The sequence below is a fragment of the Symsagittifera roscoffensis genome, chromosome 4 (assembly GCF_963678635.1).
Source record: "Symsagittifera roscoffensis chromosome 4, txSymRosc1.1, whole genome shotgun sequence".
NCBI classification, from domain to species: Eukaryota; Metazoa; Xenacoelomorpha; order Acoela; family Convolutidae; genus Symsagittifera; species Symsagittifera roscoffensis.
Window position 1 is genome coordinate 658,850 of NC_087065.1, and position 20,095 is coordinate 678,944.

At 38.8% G+C, this 20,095-nt stretch overlaps 3 protein-coding genes across 6 annotated transcripts in view; 1 reads left to right on the forward strand and 2 right to left on the reverse strand.

Moving 5' to 3' along the window:
* Window positions 1-6,431, forward strand: part of LOC134843635 (uncharacterized) — a 105,323-nt gene extending 98,892 nt beyond the window's left edge. For 3 of the 4 annotated variants that reach the window (XM_063859822.1, XM_063859825.1, XM_063859824.1), the window contains one exon: window positions 5,945-6,165. In XM_063859822.1, the coding sequence (XP_063715892.1) occupies window positions 5,945-6,078 (134 nt within the window). In that variant the 3' untranslated portion in view covers window positions 6,079-6,165. The other variant, XM_063859823.1, reaches the window with a different exon arrangement.
* LOC134843729 (protein virilizer homolog) overlaps window positions 1-20,095 on the reverse strand; it is a 550,828-nt gene that overhangs the window by 459,311 nt on the left and 71,422 nt on the right. The window lies entirely within an intron of this gene.
* LOC134843636 (circularly permutated Ras protein 1-like) overlaps window positions 6,583-20,095 on the reverse strand; it is a 41,696-nt gene continuing 28,183 nt past the window's right edge. The window contains exons 11-14 of the mRNA XM_063859826.1: window positions 12,195-12,315; window positions 9,476-9,587; window positions 7,550-7,633; window positions 6,583-7,225 (exon numbers count right to left, since the gene is read on the reverse strand). Of these exons, the coding sequence (XP_063715896.1) occupies window positions 7,124-7,225; window positions 7,550-7,633; window positions 9,476-9,587; window positions 12,195-12,315 (419 nt within the window). The 3' untranslated portion in view covers window positions 6,583-7,123. The remainder of the gene's footprint in view (window positions 7,226-7,549; window positions 7,634-9,475; window positions 9,588-12,194; window positions 12,316-20,095) is intronic.

Sequence of the window (20,095 nt, forward strand, 5' to 3'; positions counted from 1 at the left end):
TGTGACGGCTGTTTGTTCTGTTTGTGCAGTGGGGGTTCTAGTGGGACTGCCAGTGTCAATTTTGTGTTGAATGATGTTTCTAATAATATGTTATTTTCTGTTTCCTAGTGTGTGTGGCGGCTATTTGTGCAGTGGGGGTTCTAGTGGGACTGCTGGTGTTGATTTTGTGTTGAATGATGTTTCTAATACTATGTTATTTTCTGTTTCCTAGTGTGTGTGGCGGCTGTGTGTGCAGTGGGGGTTCTAGTGGGACTGGTAGTGTGGATTTTGGGATGGATGATGTTTCTAATACTATGTTATTTTCTGTTTCCTAGTGTGTGTGACGGCTGTTTGTTCTGTTTGTGCAGTGGGGGTTCTAGTGGGACTGCCAGTGTCAATTTTGTGTTGAATGATGTTTCTAATAATATGTTATTTTCTGTTTCCTAGTGTGTGTGGCGGCTGTTTGTGCAGTGGGGGTTCTAGTGGGACTGCTAGTGTGGATTTTGTGTTGAATGATGTTTCTAATACTATGTTATTTTCTGTTTCCTAGTGTGTGTGGCGGCTATTTGTGCAGTGGGGGTTCTAGTGGGACTGCTGGTGTGGATTTTGTGTTGAATGATGTTTCTAATACTATGTTATTTTCTGTTTCCTAGTGTGTGTGGCGGCTGTTTGTTCTGTTTGTGCAGTGGGGGTTCTAGTGGGACTGCCAGTGTCAATTTTGTGTTGAATGATGTTTCTAATACTATGTTATTTTCTGTTTCCTAGTGTGTGTGGCGGCTGTTTGTGCAGTGGGGGTTCTAGTGGGACTGCTAGTGTGGATTTTGTGTTGAATGATGTTTCTAATACTATGTTATTTTCTGTTTCCTAGTGTGTGTGGCGGCTATTTGTGCAGTGGGGGTTCTAGTGGGACTGCTGGTGTGGATTTTGTGTTGAATGATGTTTCTAATACTATGTTATTTTCTGTTTCCTAGTGTGTGTGGCGGCTGTGTGTGCAGTGGGGGTTCTAGTGGGACTGGTAGTGTGGATTTTGGGTTGGATGATGTTTCTAATACTATGTTATTTTTTGTTTCCTAGTGTGTGTGACGGCAGTTTGTTCTGTTTGTGCAGTGGGGGTTCTAGTGGGACTGCCAGTGTCAATTTTGTGTTGAATGATGTTTCTAATACTATGTTATTTTCTGTTTCCTAGTGTGTGTGGCGGCTGTTTGTGCAGTGGGGGTTCTAGTGAGACTGCTAGTGTGGATTTTTTGTTGAATGATGTTTCTAATACTATGTTATTTTCTGTTTCCTAGTGTGTGTGACGGCTGTTTGTTCTGTTTGTGCAGTGGGGGTTCTAGTGGGACTGCTAGTGTCGATTTTGTGTTGAATGATGTTTCTAATACTATGTTATTTTCTGTTTCCTAGTGTGTGTGGCGGCTGTTTGTGCAGTGGGGGTTCTAGTGTGACTGCTAGTGTGGGTTTTGTGTTGGATGATTTTCTAATACTATGTTATTTTCTGTTTCCTAGTATGTGTGGCGGCTGTTTGTGCAGTGGAGTTCTTGTGGGACTGCTAGTGTGGGTTTTGTGTTGGATGATTTTTCTAATACTATGTTATTTTCTGTTTCCTAGTGTGTGTGGCGGCTGTGTGTGCAGTGGTGGTTCTAGTGGGACTGGTAGTGTGGATTTTGGGTTGGATGATGTTTCTAATACTATGTTAATGTCTGTTTCCTAGTGTGTGTGACGGCTGTTTGTTCTGTTTGTGCAGTGGGGGTTCTAGTGGGACTGCTAGTGTCGATTTTGTGTTGAATGATGTTTCTAATACTATGTTGTTTTGTTTCCTAGTGTGTGTGGCGGCTATTTGTGCAGTGGGGGTTCTAGTGGGACTGCTAGTTAGGATTTTTTGTTGAATGATCTTTCTAATACTATGTTATTTTCTATTTCCTAGTGTGTGTGGCGGCTGTTTGTGCAGTGGGAGTTCTAATGGGACTGCTGGTGTGGATTTTGTGTTGGATGATGTTTCTAATACTATGTTATTTTCTGTTTCCTAGTGTGTGTGGCGGCTGTTTGAGCAGTGGGTGTTCTAGTGGGACTGCTAGTGTCGATTTTGTGTTGAATGATGTTTCTAATACTATGTTGTTTTCTGTTTCCTAGTGTGTGTGGTGGCTATTTGTGCAGTGGGAGTTCTAGTGGGACTGCTAGTGTGGATTTTTTGTTGAATGATCTTTCTAATACTATGTTATTTTCTATTTCCTAGTGTGTGTGGCGGCTGTTTGTGCAGTGGGAGTTCTAATGGGACTGCTGGTGTTGATTTTGTGTTGGATGATGTTTCTAATACTATGTTATTTTCTGTTTCCTAGTGTGTGTGGCGGCTGTTTGAGCAGTGGGTGTTCTAGTGGGACTGCTAGTGTCGATTTTGTGTTGAATGATGTTTCTAATACTATGTTGTTTTCTGTTTCCTAGTGTGTGTGGCGGCTATTTGTGCAGTGGGGGTTCTAGTGGGACTGCTAGTGTGGATTTTTTGTTGAATGATCTTTCTAATACTATGTTATTTTCTATTTCCTAGTGTGTGTGGCGGCTGTTTGTGCAGTGGGAGTTCTAATGGGACTGCTGGTGTGGATTTTGTGTTGGATGATGTTTCTAATACTATGTTATTTTCTGTTTCCTAGTGTGTGTGGCGGCTGTTTGTGCAGTGGGTGTTCTAGTGGGACTGCTAGTGTGGATTTTGTGTTGGATGATTTTCTAATACTATGTTATTTTCTGTTTCCTAGTGTGTGTGGCGGCTGTTTGTGCAGTGGGGGTTCTTGTGGGACTGCTAGTGTGGGTTTTGTGTTGGATGATTTTTCTAATACTATGTTATTTTCTGTTTCCTAGTGTGTGTGGCGGCTGTTTGTGCAGTGGGATTTCTAATGGGACTGCGAGTGTGGATTTTGTGTTTATTGATGTTTCTAATACTATGTTATTTTCTGTTTCCTAGTGTGTGTGGCGGCTGTTTGTGCAGTGGGGGTTCTTGTGGGACTGCTAGTGTGGGTTTTGTGTTGGATGATTTTTCTAATACTATGTTATTTTCTGTTTCCTAGTGTGTGTGGCGGCTGTTTGTGCAGTGGGAGTTCTAATGGGACTGCTGGTGTGGATTTTGTGTTGGATGATGTTTCTAATACTATGTTATTTTCTGTTTCCTAGTGTGTGTGGCGGCTGTTTGTGCAGTGGGTGTTCTAGTGGGACTGCTAGTGTGGATTTTGTGTTGGATGATTTTCTAATACTATGTTATTTTCTGTTTCCTAGTGTGTGTGGCGGCTGTTTGTGCAGTGGGGGTTCTTGTGGGACTGCTAGTGTGGGTTTTGTGTTGGATGATTTTTCTAATACTATGTTATTTTCTGTTTCCTAGTGTGTGTGGCGGCTGTTTGTGCAGTGGGATTTCTAATGGGACTGCGAGTGTGGATTTTGGGTTGGATGATGTTTCTAATACTATGTTATTTTCTGTTTCCTAGTGTGGGTGACGGCTGTTTGTTCTGTTTGTGCAGTGGGGGTTCTAGTGGGACTGCTAGTGTCAATTTTGTGTTGAATGATGTTTCTAATACTATGTTATTTTCTGTTTCCTAGTGTGTGTGGCGGCTGTTTGTGCAGTGGGGGTTCTAGTGGAACTGCTAGTGTGGATTTTTTGTTGAATGATGTTTCTAATACTATGTTATTTTCTGTTTCCTAGTGTGTGTGGCGGCTGTTTGTGCAGTGGGGGTTCTAGTGGGACTGCTAGTGTGGATTTTTTGTTGAATGATGTTTCTAATACTATGTTATTTTCTGTTTCCTAGTGTGTGTGGCGGCTGTTTGTTCTGTTTGTGCAGTGGGGGTTCTAGTGGGACTGCTAGTGTCGATTTTGTGTTGATTGATGTTTCTAATACTATGTTATTTTCTGTTTCCTAGTGTGTGTGGCGGCTGTTTGTGCAGTGGGGGTTTTAGTGGGACTGCTAGTGTGGATTTTTTGTTGAATGATGTTTCTAATACTATGTTTTTTTCTGTTTCCTAGTGTGTGTGGCGGCTGTTTGTGCAGTGGGGGTTCTAGTGGGACTGCTGGTGTGGATTTTGTGTTAAATGATGCTTCTAATACTATGTTATTTTCTGTTTCCTAGTGTGTGTGGCGGCTGTGTGTGCAGTGGGGGTTCTAGTGGGACTGCTGGTGTGGATTTTGGGTTGGATGATGTTTCTAATACTATGTTATTTTCTATTTCCTACTGTGTGTGGCGGCTGTTTGTGCAGTGGGAGTTCTAATGGGACTGCTGGTGTGGATTTTGTGTTGGATGATGTTTCTAATACTATGTTATTTTCTGTTTCCTAGTGTGTGTGGCGGCTGTTTGTGCAGTGGGTGTTCTAGTGGGACTGCCAGTGTCGATTTTGTGTTGAATGATGTTTCTAATAACATGTTATTTTCTGTTTCCTAGTGTTTGTGGCGGCTGTTTGTGCAGTGGGGGTTCTAGTGGGACTGCTAGTGTGGATTTTTTGTTGAATGATGTTTCTAATACTATGTTATTTTCTGTTTCCTAGTGTGTGTGACGGCTGTTTGTTCTGTTTGTGCAGTGGGGGTTCTAGTGAGACTGCTAGTGTCGATTTTGTTTTGAATGATGTTTCTTATACTATGTTATTTTCTGTTTCCTAGTGTGTGTGGCGGCTGTTTGTGCAGTGGGGGTTCTAGTGGGACTGCTAGTGTGGATTTTTTGTTGAATGATGTTTCTAATACTATGTTATTTTCTGTTTCCTAGTGTGTGTGACAGCTGTTTGTGCAGTGGGAGTTCTAATGGGACTGCTGGTGTGGATTTTGTGTTGAATGATGTTTCTAATGCTATGTTATTTTCTGTTTCCTAGTGTGTGTGGCGGCTGTTTGTGCAGTGGGGGTTGTAGTGGGACTGCTAGTGTGGATTTTGGGTTGGATGATTTTCTAATACTATGTTATTTTCTGTTTCCTAGTGTTTGTGGCGGGTGTTTGTGCAGTGGGGGTTCTTGTGGGACTGCTAGTGTGGGTTTTGTGTTGGATGATTTTTCTAATACTATGTTATTTTCTGTTTCCTAGTGTGTGTGGCGGCTGTTTGTGTAGTGGGATTTCTAATGGGACTGCGAGTGTGGATTTTGTGTTGAATGATGTTTCTAATACTATGTTATTTTCTGTCTCCTAGTGTGTGTGGCGGCTGTGTGTGCAGTGGGGGTTCTAGTTGGACTGCTAGTGTGGATTTTGTGTTGAATGATGTTTCTAGTACTATGTTTTTTTTCTGTTTCCTAGTGTGTGTGGCGGCGGTTTGTGCAGTGGGGGTTCTAGTGGGACTTGTAGTGTGGATTTTGTTTTGAATGATGTTTCTAATACTATGTTATTTTCAGTTTCCTAGTGTGTGTGGCGGCTGTGTGTGCAGTGGGGGTTCTAGTGGGACTGCTAGCGTGGATTTTGTGTTGAATGATGTTTCTAATACTATGTTTTTTTTTCTGTTTCCTAGTGTGTGTGGCGGCTGTTTGTGCAGTGGGGGTTCTAGTGGGACTGGTAGTGTGGATTTTGTGTTGAATGATGTTTCTAATACTATGTTATTTTCTGTTTCCTATTGTGTGTGGCGGCTGTGTGTGCAGTGGGGGTTCTAGTGGGACTGCTAGTGTGGATTTTGTGTTGAATGATGTTTCTAATACTATGTTATTTTCTGTTTCCTAGTGTGTGTGGCGGCTGTGTGTGCAGTGGGGGTTCTAGTGGGACTGCTAGTGTGGATTTTGTGTTGAATGATGTTTCTAATACTATGTTTTTTTCTGTTTTCTAGTGTGTGTGGCGGCTGTTTGTGCAGTGGGGGTTCTAGTGGGACTGATAGTGTGGATTTTGTGTTGAATGATGTTTCTAATACAATGTTATTTTCTGTTTCCTAGTGTGTGTGGCGGCTGTGTGTGCAGTGGGGGTTCTAGTGGGACTGCTAGTGTGGATTTTGTGTTGAATGATGTTTCTAATACTATGTTTTTTTCTGTTTCCTAGTGTGTGTGGCGGCTGTTTGTGCAGTGGGGGTTCTAGTGGGACTGGTGGCGTGGATTGTTTGTGGGAGGATGAAGAGACACCTGCTCCTCACCACTACAGGCGGCTACGAAGACTTCCCTCAACAGGACACGTAGCATGGGCGGATCTAGGATTTTCTCTGGGTTGTTGAAAGAATTTCAATTTTTTTTTATAGTTAGCTAGCCAGAGGACTAACCCGAAGGTTAATTTTATAGGGTTGACCAAGCTATGGCTATCTTACTGGAGCTCACCTTACAAATTGCAGCGCACGTGCGATTTATACTCGCAATCATCTGATTGCTGGGCAACATCACTACCGATGCGTCACAATGCCACATTTTTTGTCGACCTTTTTTCAGATCGACCAAATTGATTTCCGAGGAGTTCTACCAAAGCACTTAAAAGACCCTGTTTTGGCCGAACTTTTCGCGCCGCATGCAAATTTTGAAAAAACGGGCCAAAAAAGCCTTTTTAGCCTCTTACCAAAAAATAGATATCTCAAAATAGTACAAAGGGGGGACCTTTTGTGTCGGCAAGAGGTCAAATTCCTAAGCAAAGTGGCGTTCCACCAACCCTCCCCCTAAATCTGCCCCTGACACGTAGCGACACTTACAGAGAAACAATATATTAATGAATTGATACATCAATTTGCATCTTTTTACTATTTTGGCCCAGAATATTATGTAAGCCTAATCGCAACATTGAAAATTAAAGGGCACACTCCAACCGTGCTCACATGAACTTTATCGATTGTGTTGAAATTTGGCATGCATTAAGATTGGCCAACCGTATTTATATCTTTGCTTTAAGTTTGGGCTTAACTAATTAAGAAGCCATCAGTTTTTGATGTAAGCAGTTTATACAGTTAATCATATGCCACTGTTGTCATCTCTTCTGTTGCTCAATGTACTCCACTATAACCCCAGTTGCGGTGCTCACTCAATATGTCTGCCGGTTGTTGGTCATTAAACCAGTGTATCAGTAATCCGAAACAGTGTTTCAAAATATATTTTCTGAAATTTACTAAACTGATTTGACCTATTTTGGCAATATGCAAATTTCCGTATAAAAATTTTATGCTTTTCTATTTTGTAAATTTACGGAGAACTAAAAAAGAGCTTATGATTGATTGTATTAATGGCATAGCACATTCATCCATCTCTACTTTTTGGACATTATAGAACTTTTGGTCATCTTAGAGTTCTGGAACATGACGCTGGCAGAGGTGTCTTTCTGTGTCTTCACTCGCTCTTGCTTTTTCATCTAGAATTTTAAAAAAAATCATTTTCACATGCGGGTTTTTAAGAGATCGCAGAGGATGCCACTGTTTATTAAGAAGTGCAATAACTTGACCCCCCTCTCCCACTAAAGGGCCCCCTTTGACACTACTTAACGACACGCATTTTTGTCTTACTTGCTCTAAAGGTGGTCCAAAACTGCTTCGGGTGGTAATAAAAACGTAACCGGCGGGGGGAGGGGCTATTAGAAGGCTGGTATCCTGTTGCGCGTTTCATTGCTTTGGCACGTTGACCTTAGATCTGTTTTTAGCAATGGCTGCTTGTTAGACGTTATTTGTCTCATACTTACTTGTCTAGACTTCAACTTGCTCCCTATCGATCCATCATCGCTGTCATCATCGGACAAGTTTCGTCCGCAGCTCATGAGCTCCGCCTGAAAGTTAAAAACTCGAAATAGGTGCAACAAACAACTTCGAGTTATGACACGTTCCAATAAGACTTTGTCTCAGAAGTTTCTAAGCTATTTGTTTCTCTTTCAATGAGTTTGTGCTTTTCTAGAGACTACTCTCATCCTTTCACCCACGCGCGGATCTAAGAGTTTCGCAGCGCTGCCCGCACCGGAGTTCCATATATAATAATCGATTATAATGGAAAAATGTTGTCTAAAATGATGTCATTATGATCCATTATTGTGGCAAATTTAGACCACGTAATCGATTATATTGTCATTATAAACGATCACTTTCGTTAAAACACAATCCATTAAAATCCATTATAATGGATTATAATCCATTTAAAATCGATTATAATTGATTATAACTGATTATAATCTACACATTTTTTATGCAAAAGCCTTTGCAAAACTTGCAGCATTTCTGCGTTACTCACGACCTACTCGCAGTCTAAACCTACTCGAATTACCAACCCCCTTTTGCCCCTCATCCGCATTTGGATAAACACCCACCCCCCTTTCCCATGCCTTTATCCCTACGCCCACCTCATTTATGTTAACTAAAATTTATACCCCAACCCCCCCAGCTTACCATTTTGAACGGGGACGGGGGAGTAAGTATACTCAGTTGTTCAGGTTACCTTCCCCCACATTTCTACCCCCCCCCCCCCCCCCTACCACGTTCAGTAAAGGGGTGGGGGTGTAGACTAAGATGGGGGGGGGGGGGGGTAAATTGAGGAGGGGTAAACTGTGTGTGGGGGGGGGGGGGGGGTTGTAAGCGGGGGTGTAAACAGGTAGGAAAACCGGGGGATGGGGGCTGTTAAACGGGTGGGACGGTGTAAACATGGAGGAAAACGAGGGGGGTGTAAACAGGGGTTAGGGGTAAACAGGGAGGGGGTGAGCGGGGTCTATAAGACAAAAATTATAAAAATTGAAAAGTGAAACGTAACATTTTATCAAACCTAATACGTAGCAACTGCACTAGACAGGAAATGCGATAACTTTGAACTAAATTGTAATTTCCGTGACTAACTTCTCAAAAAATCCATTAAATTTGATTATAACCGATTATATAGGCATGAAAAATTTAAGAAAATAAATCCATTTTTAATGGTTTATAATCGATTATAATCGATTATATTGGATTATATTTATATAGAAAATATTGGTTTATAATGCATTTTGATGGATTATAATCGATTGTTTTTGTAATTTTATAAATACTGACTATAAAATGACAATTTAAACGATTATTATTCATGGAACTCCAGTGCGCGTGGAGGGGATTCATAAATGGTTAAAATTGACCTAATTCAATTCCCACGGTAACCCAAAACAGTAAATAGACCCAATTGTTTTAAGAAATGACTGCTTCTAGACTCCTTCCAGACCGCAAACAGGGAAACACGCCGTTTTTTGGCACTTTTTGATTTTAAAAAAATTCGTTTTTTTGGCGCGTGCCCCTTAAAATTAGTAAATATTGGCGCCAAAAGCGCCTTTAGATAACTCGTTGGATTATTAGTCCAAAAATGCCATCAAATAGTAGCAAAGTGGTTTTTAATTAACAGCTACATGTGTGGCTCTGACATGAAATGAGAAGAATATGAACCTGATTTTTTTGTTAGTTACATATTTACAAAATTTTTTGTTCCAGCTTTTTTTTGAACTAATTTGGTCGTAATTTTTTGAGCTAATTTGACGGAAATTGGCTACAGTTATTTCGGAAATTGGTTACGGTCATTGGTTACGGAAATTGGTTATAAATTTGTCTTGAAACTTTTAAATCAACTCAACTCAATTTTCCACATGGAGAAGTTGGTTTACCTCTTGTTGGTGACTAAGATCTCTGTAGTAACAGTCCAAGTGAGAGTCTACGTTCTCGAGGGCAGTTAACTCGTCCGCCGTGTAATTGTACTTGGATCCTCGTACTTGTTTCCTGAAACCAATGTTAAAGTTATAACCTGCGTAACCAACCAGTTGTTGGACAAGTAGCAGATAATTGCTAATCAAAAGGATGCTTGCTTTTAATTAGGAGGATATTGAGAGAAAAAAAATTTTATACTTCATCAACAAAATTTTATACTTCATCAACATTATTAAGGGAAGGGAGCGTCCGCCCTTGCAGATTTAGGATGGGGCGGACGTTCCCTTCCCTTAGGGATTCGACCCCATGACGACCCAAAGGGTCCCCCCTTTGTACTATTTTGTATCTATTTTTGGTGAGGTAACCTAAAATTTTTCTTAACGTGCCTTTGGTGCCAATATACACTAATTTTAAGGGGTGAGTGCGCAGTTTTTCCGTCAAAATTTTCCAAAAAATGCCTAAAAAAGCCTTCAAAATTTTCCAAAAGCTGCCTAAAAACGCCTTCAAAATTTTCCAAAAACTGCCTAAAAACGCCTTCCAAAAAACTACCGTCAAAATGGGGTATTTATAGTGATTTGGGAGAGCTCAAAAAATCAATGTATTCGACTTAAAAAAAAATTTTTCGAATTTTTTTTGAAAGTCCGCCAAACCCCCAACCCTCGAGAAAATCCTAGATCCGCCCCTGACTTCAGGCAATAATTTTTGCTATGTTCAGAAAGTTTCTCAAATCGCTTAATCTCTCAATCGCCCTTAAAATATGAATTAGTAAAACTCTTGACGTCTTTTTACTCCTCTTCTTGCGAAAAAACGACTTTATGCTCCCGGCTTTGTTCCGACTTTCGCAAAAAAAAAAAGATTTTATGCCCACTCTTTATGGCGATCATTCATTAAAATGAGTAAATCAAACAGACTCGCACTGGCCGATGGTCAAAGCGAGGCGGTACTTATCCGATTATCCTTCAAATTTATGGAACTAGTTTTGAAAGTCTTGGACCCGAAGCAGAAAAAACTCTGCTGAAGTCTGGCACCGGGATTTTCCGAGTATGGGGTTTATAAGCCCGACAACTCCGAATTGCAGCGAAATTTTGTGACGAGAGCAAAGCTTAGCCGAAAAGAAGCTCATATGCGGATTAGATCAGGAAAAATCGAACAAAAGCAAAAACTTATGGGAAAAACAGAACTTTTTTTGGAAAACGATCAATACAATCAAATAATTATAACTTTGCAACGGCTTGCCTTTGTTTTGTTTTTTAAAAAGTTTTAAAATTAGTTCCGATTTTCAAACAAGGTGACTGAATGTTTGTGCTCGGGGTGCTTTTTTTCTCTAGACAAAATTTGACTTCTTAACTAGCAATTTTTGTCGTGATTTTTATCGTTCAAAAGGTATTGTTGTCCTGACCTATGAGTTCAAATTTATTTTAAAAAAACGTGTAAGCGGAGATTTATTCCATCTTAGAAATCGTTAAAATTGAATTGAGGCATGTTATTTGGTTCCTTGATTGCTTTGCTATACACAAAGCATATAACCTTAAACTTTATTTAGCGTGTGAGGATGATTTTCAAAAAAAAGTCTAAGACTATTTTCATCACTTGTCTTTTTCGGAAAATTTCATTACATTGTTTAAAAGCGATCACTACTCCATAGACGTTCAAAGGCAATCGGAACATTCACGTGTTTGCCCTGATACCAGCAGTCTTGTTTATCGTTTGAAATTCTTTCTGAAGTATTATAAACCAACTTTTAGATAAGAAAAAGACACGACAGAACAGTTCTCAATTTGATCATCAAATATTAGAGAAATTATCTTGATCTCGTGCCTTACATAAGTATCTTACATAACTGAAATTCACCCGCACCGGAGTTCCATGGATAATAATCGTTTATAATGGAAAATTGTTGTCTAAAATGTTGTCATTATAATCCATTATTGTGGCAAATTTAGACCACGTAATCGATTATTTTGTCGTTTTTCGTATAAACAGGGGGGGGGGGGTGTAAATCATAAACCCCTCCCCCAAAGTCTACCAATAAATAACCCCCGTAAAGGGGGCGAATGGCGGTTGTGGTAAACTGGCAGGGAGGTGGGAGGGGGGAAAACGGGGGGTGTAAACAGGGAGGAAAACGGGGGGGGGGGGGGGGGTTTCACAAAGGGGGTGTAAACAGGGAGGAAAACAAGGTATTTAAGACAAAAATTTAAAAAATTGAAAAGAGAATTGTAATATTTTATGAAACCTAATACGTAGCAACTGCGCCAAACGGGAAATGCGAGAACTTTGAAAAAAAAGTTGTAAATTTCATGACTAATCATCAAAGAAATCCATTATAATTGATTATAACCAATTATAAGGGATTATAATGATATAAAAAATAATGGATTATAATCCATTTTTGATGGATTATAATCGATTATTTTTGTAATTGTATAGATACTGATTATAAAATGACAATATAATTAATTATTATCCTTGGAACTCCAGTGCGGGCAATACTAAACGAAAAGTTTTTCTCTGGATGCTTAAAAATATTAGCAAAAAATCTAAATATCGATTTATTTGTTTCTTCCTAGTCATCAGTTCTAATGAAATATTGGATGTACGTGAAATTAAGCTGTATTTTACTGATGTGTCTTGAATTGCTATTAAAATGTGTGGTTTTAAAAAGGTTTAGATTCTACTTACAAATTGGCGAACCAGTTCTTCTTGGATTTGGCCATCTTCTTCGCCTCAGTGTATTCCCTCTCTTTGGAGATCAGGGCTGTGGTCTGCACTGCGTGCGCAGCAATCAAAGGCAGGTCAGCCTCTGAAAAGTACGAAACCTTAGAATCTATTTTAACTTTTGTATTAAAATTTTAAATTCAATTGTTCCCATATTCCCCATAATAAAGTCAATTAACCCCATAAAGGCTCGCTAGGAATCAAATTTTATGAAAATAACATTTCGGCCAAATTGAACTTCACAAACACAAGCAAAAAGCGGCAAATAGGAGCTTTGAAACTGCAAGAAAAAAGTTAAGTAAATAAGATTTGAAAAATAAACACAGTTATTCGACTACGGGTTTCGAATCGCGTACATTTGGGTTATGAAGCATTTAGTCTTCCTGATTGAGACAACGTTCCAAACTGCCTTTAAGTTAATACATGATCTGATAGTGAACACCAGGAGTCCTAATGAAGCGGGTAAAAAACTTGCTACTAATCGCTTGCCGATCCAATTGAACTGAAAATTTTATCTCAAATTTGTGTAGGTTAATTTGATGTGCAAGTAGCACAGAATGTTCCGACCACATTTTAAAAACTTTTTTCTTTTTTTCTTCCAGTAATGTCTTTTTTGCACGTCGTATGATGATCGAACAATACAAACGCGTTGACATTTAGTCATTTAGGCAAAACTAAATAAATGGTCTTCAAAAAAAACTACAAAAATTTTCAATTTTTTGCACTAAAATTGTAAAATTGTGACACTAAATTACACTAAATTTTTTGAAATTGTTTTTTTTTGCCAGAAAAGAGCTGGATGAAGTTTTCAAAACTTGTTTTCTTTTTACGAAAATGAAGCTTTATTAGCCTAAATTTCCCAAATTTCAAATGTAACAAACGTTAACCCGATCGCTTTACTCGCTCAAAGAAAGACGAAAAATCAAAAAATTTGAACCAGTTTTTCTCAACACTAGGAAACTTTTGTTGAATTTTTTTCTTCGTGGTTCGAATAACGACTAGAAAGGCTTTAATATGTTATATCACTAGAACCTGTCCGATGATTATTTGTGGTACCTGATTTAGCATGGAAATAAAAAAAATGAAAAAAGGAAAAAAAAACTAAATCACACCCCAATCCAAAGTTCCTCCCCATTTTCAATGGTCGGAACGATAAAAGATCTTGTTTGTATTTTATAGCCTATACAATCATTTCAGTCGTCATTCCTTTATTAAGTTTCACAGAAATTTTTTCAGTATCGATAAAAAATTAATCGACGATTTTGTATTTCTCATACTATTTTACCAACAGAGAAATTATAAGAAAGTAGGCTAAAAATGGACAATTGTTTGTTAATTATCAACTTTTTTGATATTTTTTTAATTCGTGCAACCACAATTGGGTTGAACTCTACATTTTGTTTCTCCTCCAAAATGGTTTGAACGGAAAAATAAGCCATATCCGGTAAAGAAAACAAGAATGTACCAAAATCTATGCTTTGCTAAATGCTTGTTTACTTTACCGTGTATGGCTTATTTTGCCGTTTTTTGCAAAAATGAATGTGCTAGACGGTAAATTTTTATTTGAAAGATAAAAACTTTTGTATCAAATTAAGAATCCTGCCCTGATTAAACTTAAAAAATTAAAATCAATATCTATCAAACTTATAATAAATGGCATCAAGTGATCTGAAGAATTGAAACAAGAGCGTCATGTCATTTAAGACACAAGTTTAAGCTAACTAACTTGTTTAACTAGTGATCTTGAAACCAGAAGAACATTGAGCCCACAAGTTCTATATTTAGTTTCATTTGAAATTGTTCATTGTCCGCCTGAATTTTTTTATTTCAATACTATTTTAGTTGTTGTTCCGACTTTCGAAGAAAACGGAATATTTATGCTTGGTGTGCTTTTTTCCAGAGTCGTGACAAACGGTTTGAAATTTTTCATTTTTGTCTAATTTTGGGCGAGCACAGCGATAGAGTAACGTTCGTTATATGAAAACTGGTGCTTTAGGCTAAGAAAACTTGATGATTATATAGATAAAACAAAACTAAATTCGTAAGTTTGATTTAACGCTTCTTTGGCGTGAAAAACTTTCTAAAAAAAAATTGTTTTTTTTTGTGGAAAAAACATTAGAAAATTGCTTTTTGAAAAACTTCCTCTTTATTTTGAAGAATTTTTGGCGATAATTGTCGATTGCAGTCGAATCATACTTTATGTATGAAAAGACCCTTATATAAAAACTGTTATATTAAATTTTTTAAAATTTGGCCAGCTAAGTTTTTTCTTGTGCTTAGAAACATGGATTTTAATTTTTATTGAAAAACTTTTCATCCCGATGTTCTAAGCACTTTTTACTTATCATTAACATTAGTTTTGTTTAACTTAATTCAATCAAAAACTTTAATTCACTTGTTCTTTTTGTGGCTAGTTTTCTGTTTAAATGTTTGGTGAATTTTGTTTGAACTTCTTCCATTTTTAATTTTCACCAGCTATCAAAACTCTTGTTTTGTCTATTTACAACATGTGAAGGAACTATTGCATAAAGTGGGGTTTTTTCTGTCCAATTTTAGGTGCCTCAATCTAAGCTTATAAGGTTTCAAGTATGATATCACATTGAAGCCTTTTTTGTGTAGAGAAAAATTGATCTGATTTTTCTCGTGTTTTAGAATAAAGGAAAATTGCAAATAACACAATGAAAAAGATGACTCTCGATTTACTGCACTCATTTTTGCTGAAAAAAAAAACAACAATAAAAATACCAAAAAAAACTTTCAAACTGAAATTTTTTGTTCAAATTTATTTTTCTTTTGGCTTTTTTTAAATTCGTTTATTGTGGTCGAAACGTTCAGTGCGAGGAGCACAGAATGTTTTAACCACATTGCATGAAGATTGAAGTGGAAAAAACCGAAAAAAAAGAAAAAAAGCACGGCATTTTATTATCCATGTTTCTTTATTTGTATCAGGGACGCGGATCTAGGATTTTCTCGAGGGGGTGGATTTTCAAAAAAAAATTCAAATTTTTTGTCGACTTTTTTTAGGTGGATCAAAATGATTTTCCGAGCTCTCCCGAAGCACTCAAGAGACCCTGTTTTGACCAAATTTTCTGCGTTTTCAGGCACTTTTATGAAAATGTTAACTAGAAAATCGCGTTTTTTTGGCGCGCGCTCCCCCTTCAAAATTAGCATATTTTGGCAACAAATTGGATATCTCAAAACATTAAAAAGAGGGGACCCTTTGGGTCGGCAGGTGGTCAAATCCCTGAGGAAGAGGGGAGCGTCTGCACCCCCCCCCCCCCCCCCCCCCCCCGCCCCTTCTAAATCTGCCCCTGATTTGTATGTATTATCCTGTGATAGATTGTTTACGTAAGCGAAGAATAACTAAGGCTTGCGAATTGAATCTTGAAGAACTTTGAAGAACTGTTTTTTTTTGCTATTTTCTCTAGCAGTAAAATAGTATGTTCTATTTTTCATTAGTATAATTGATTTGATTGCATCCAAGAATTAGAGCTGCAAGCTTCTTTGCTTGCTACACGCCTCAAAATAGATATCATGAAAGCACTTTCGATCCCTATAAATAATGTCTTTGTGTGGACTGACAGCACCACTGTGCTACAATGGCTCCATTCGACTGCAAAGCAGCCAGTATTCGTCGCTAATCGAGTAGGTGAAATACTGGAAGTTACCAGATGTTCAAGATTGAAACTAAAATGAAAGCATATCAAGACCAGCTTGTCTAGCGGTAACGTACTTGACCTGAAACCGAAAAATCGCCGGTTCAAATCCCAGTAATTCCAAGTATTTTAAGACTAAAAACTTGCAATACACTTGATTTGAACCGGATAAAAAATGTTCCTAAGTCAAACTTGTTTTTAAATGATGTTCTGGACATGAACTTAATTAGACTTTGGCCAGAATTAACTTCTAACTTCTGGCAAGCGTGAAAATCCCCACTTATTGGCAAAAGTAGTGACAATAAAGTCGCTTTCAAATTCGATTTCGTTTAAAACTTGATAATTTTGTTCCGAAACAGATACTATTCCGTTGTTTCCTCTTAATGATTTTCGATAATTATTGAAGGAAATATATATATATATATATATATATATATATATATATATATATATATTGAACAATCGTTTTCTCAATCGAGATACATACAGCCAATCTACAGACCGACAATATACTCGACCGACCCACCACAGACCGAACACAGGTGGAAACATGGCCCGCCGACAATCGACGACAAACCAGACGAAACTCTTGACGACTCAGTTTTTTGTGAGTGAGAAGTACCTCAGTGAAAGGTGATTGTGCAATTTCACGAAGGTGTATGCAGACAGCTACCTGCAAGTGAGACAGGAATCCCCCCAACCGTTTATGATGGCCGAAGTTGACAAAAAAAACTATTGTAAGACGTAACTTTTCAGTTTAGTTTCTTCATAAACCAGAGCTATAATTGTTTTACGATCCTTTAAAGTTTTTTATTGTGACCCATCAAATCCATTCAGTGTGGTAAAATGTTGATTTCATTATGTTTACCGTGCTTTTGCCAATAGTTTAACCAGAATACTCCACCCAGAAAACCCGAAATCCAAAAAAAAAATCGAAAATCGAAAAAATTTGACTAAAAGTTAAAATTTTGGTTTCAGTTGCTAGTTTATAGTTAGTAGTCGATAACTCAAACCCGAACCCACCGTTCCGACCCGTTAGAAAAAAAACCTTGTTAAAATTTTTGAGAAAATTTTCGCAAAATATTGAAAAATCCGAAATCGACCCCAAATCGTCTAATTTCGGCACCAAACTGACGTAGACGATAAGAAAAAAAAATTTCGAAAAAAAAAATTTTCGTCATTTTTTTTTGCGACAAAAAAAAACAGCCCGGCAAACGTAAGCACTGCAAAATTACGCAGTGTAAAGACCCCTTAGCACTATATCAAGTCAATCTTTTTGAGTTTTTGCAACTCCGGTTGTTGCTGAGCAGGTGTGAGATTCTCAAAATCCGGTTGACTTGATTCCCCCCAGATTTTTTTGTCGTGCCGAATGCCGTCGTAAATGTATATATTAGCCGCTAGCTCGCTCTCTCGTGCTCATAAAACGCTACGTATTGCCGAGCAAAACCGTATATCGCAATACTGTTATGCCCTTGGTGGTTTAAGTCTCAACCACAAGTACCAATCAAAAGGTGCCCAAAATTTTTTAGACGGCGAATTAGCCCATAGAAATGATATAATAATCTGGCACTACCTGATCAACAATTCAATCAGCAAGCACAATAGTAACAACGATACAGCACTCATGGAATTCGAACTGCGCAACATTCTGCTTTATTACAAAAGTAATATTGCTGCAATTGTATATTGTCAACGAGTCGAAACTGCTAATATCTACGATTTGCTTTGCTCAACGGGCGTTTTAATTTTAAGCGTGACTGGCGACTTAATCTCTAAGCGTTAGCAGAAAGACACTCGTAACTCCGTCAGTACTTCCAAATTCACCAAGAAACTGACTCTGAACTGAAGTCTTTCTCGATAGTACGAAGTAATACGGCAAACTTAAGAAAAATAAAGAACAAAAAAGCGACCCTCTCAAAAAAAGCGTCGTGCCGAACGCAACCGCCTCCTAGCTGTCAAATCTGCAGCAAAGAACCTTTGATACTCTTTGTAGTGTCAATGTATTTCAATTTGTTATTTAATTCTAAATTACCGTTTTTCTTTTTTTTTATTTCAGCTCTCTCTAAATCGTAAAGGTGAACTTCCCCAACCCCCTTTGTAAAGTAAAGTGTGACGATCTTTATTGCAACTCCGGTTTTTTCTGAGCAGGTGTGAAGAGTGACATCACACTCGACTTTTTAATCCCCTTTTTTCTATAGTTCACAACCGCCCGCTTTTCCTTTATTTAAAGCTAAGTCATGACAGATAAGCAAGCTCAGAAGCTGTCTAGGTGTTTTGACGGACGTAGGAAATATGAGGAGGAATTTAATAGGCTCTATTCAGATCTGAAAGATTCACTCTTAGCAAAGGTAAGGACAGTCAAAGTTGAAAGGTCTATCCAGCAGTGCCAAATAGCAATAGAAAACGCAATAAGGAAAAAGGACGACCTTCGCATTCTTGCTCAAAAAACGCTAGAACCTAGCTGTGCTTTCGCTGATCTTGACACTTGGTTGATTAGCATTACTTGCGCTCGAGATGAAATGCTGGAATTGTCAATTAAGCACTTGGAAATGGCGAAAACTTTGTTTCCAGAGACTGGAGATGCCGACCCGCAAGCATCGCGAGCTGCTTCAACTGTCAGCCGGTCCACCCGATATAGTTCCCTGCACTCTAGAGCGTTTTCAATGACTTCCAGTCAGCGCAAACGCGAACTCGAAATAGCAAAATTGCGACGTCTTGAAATTGAGCGACAAAATGAAACAGGTTCCTGAGACACTTGTTGAGGAGAACAAACGAAAGCTCAATGAGGCCAAAATGGTTGAAACAGAGTTAATGGATGATGAGTCGGACATTGATACTGGCATCAATAAAACCGCTCTGCCTTCGAGTAGAAAGAACAAGTTGTCGCTGAAACCCGAACAAAGGTTGGGTAGATGAAGCACTCGATACACATTCGTCGGAACTTGCATCAACTATAACCATTGTTCCCTGAAAAGAACCCCAACCTCCGGGCATCGCCATCTTGGTTTCTTCGTCTCTACCACCAAGCACGATTGATCTAATAAACGTCCACCTTTTTCCATCCAGTAGCAACCCAAGCGTTTGCCTACCATTACAATCGGTGGTATCATCTACCGTTCATAATTTGAAGATTCCTTCTCAACCTCTCCCACCGCCGCCGCCACCACCCCGCCCCCGTCCTCGCCCCCGCTTCCTTTAATTCCACATATGCTAGCAGCAATGGTCCCCACATTACATGCTTCTGTCCCAATTAATACAACAGTCAATACGGCAACCCAGCCGGTGAACCTGATTCCTATTTCTGCTCCACCAGCGAGTATTAATAACTCAACTCGGGTTTCAACAAATCAACCATACTTCAACTATCCACATCCAGTTCGTTATATACCCAATATGAACAACTGGAGAATGGCACCTCCAACCACCGCGCCATTTACCGCATCAGATTCTACAGTACCCCAGGCGTTAAATACTGTTCAAACTGTCACACCAATAGTGCAACCACCACTTTCACAACACCCGTGCACTGCTGGAGGGACAGTGTTTTACAATAACCAAGCGCAATTGTCAACACAGCAGTTGTCTCAAGTCCCCAGCTATCCACATAGTGCCTCAGCTTATTCGACATCATTTGTTCTTCAGCCACACAATTTCGCTTCAACCTCAGTTCAACCACCACCTAATGCAGTAACCCTTGAAGATTTAAAAGAAAAACTAATTTTCAAACGTAAGGATCCATTACCACCGTGGAACCTTAGGAAATACGGTGGCTGTCCACTTAAGTGGTTTGAATGGATTGGACAATTCCGAAGTGCTGTGGACTCTCAAAACTTGTCAGATGATGTTAAGCTGCACTACCTTAAATCACTAGTCAAAGATAAAGCTGCGACTGCTATAGCTGAGTTTCCTATAGTGGTACGATGTACAAAGATGCTCTCATGAAACTTGAGAGAAAATTTGGCCAACCTCAAATAATAATACGTGCATATGTGGACAATTTTTACAATTCACTGCCCGTTAAGATGCATAGTTCCGACAGCATCATAAGTTTTACATCCATGATAGCAAACATAGTTGGAGTGTTCAAATCTTTACATAACAACGCAGACCTTGAAAGTGCAACACTTCTCCATAAAGCAGTAGAGAAGCTCCCGCCTAATATGAAAGAGTCTTGGTCGTTCCACACCGTAAAATGGAGTTTGTATGCTC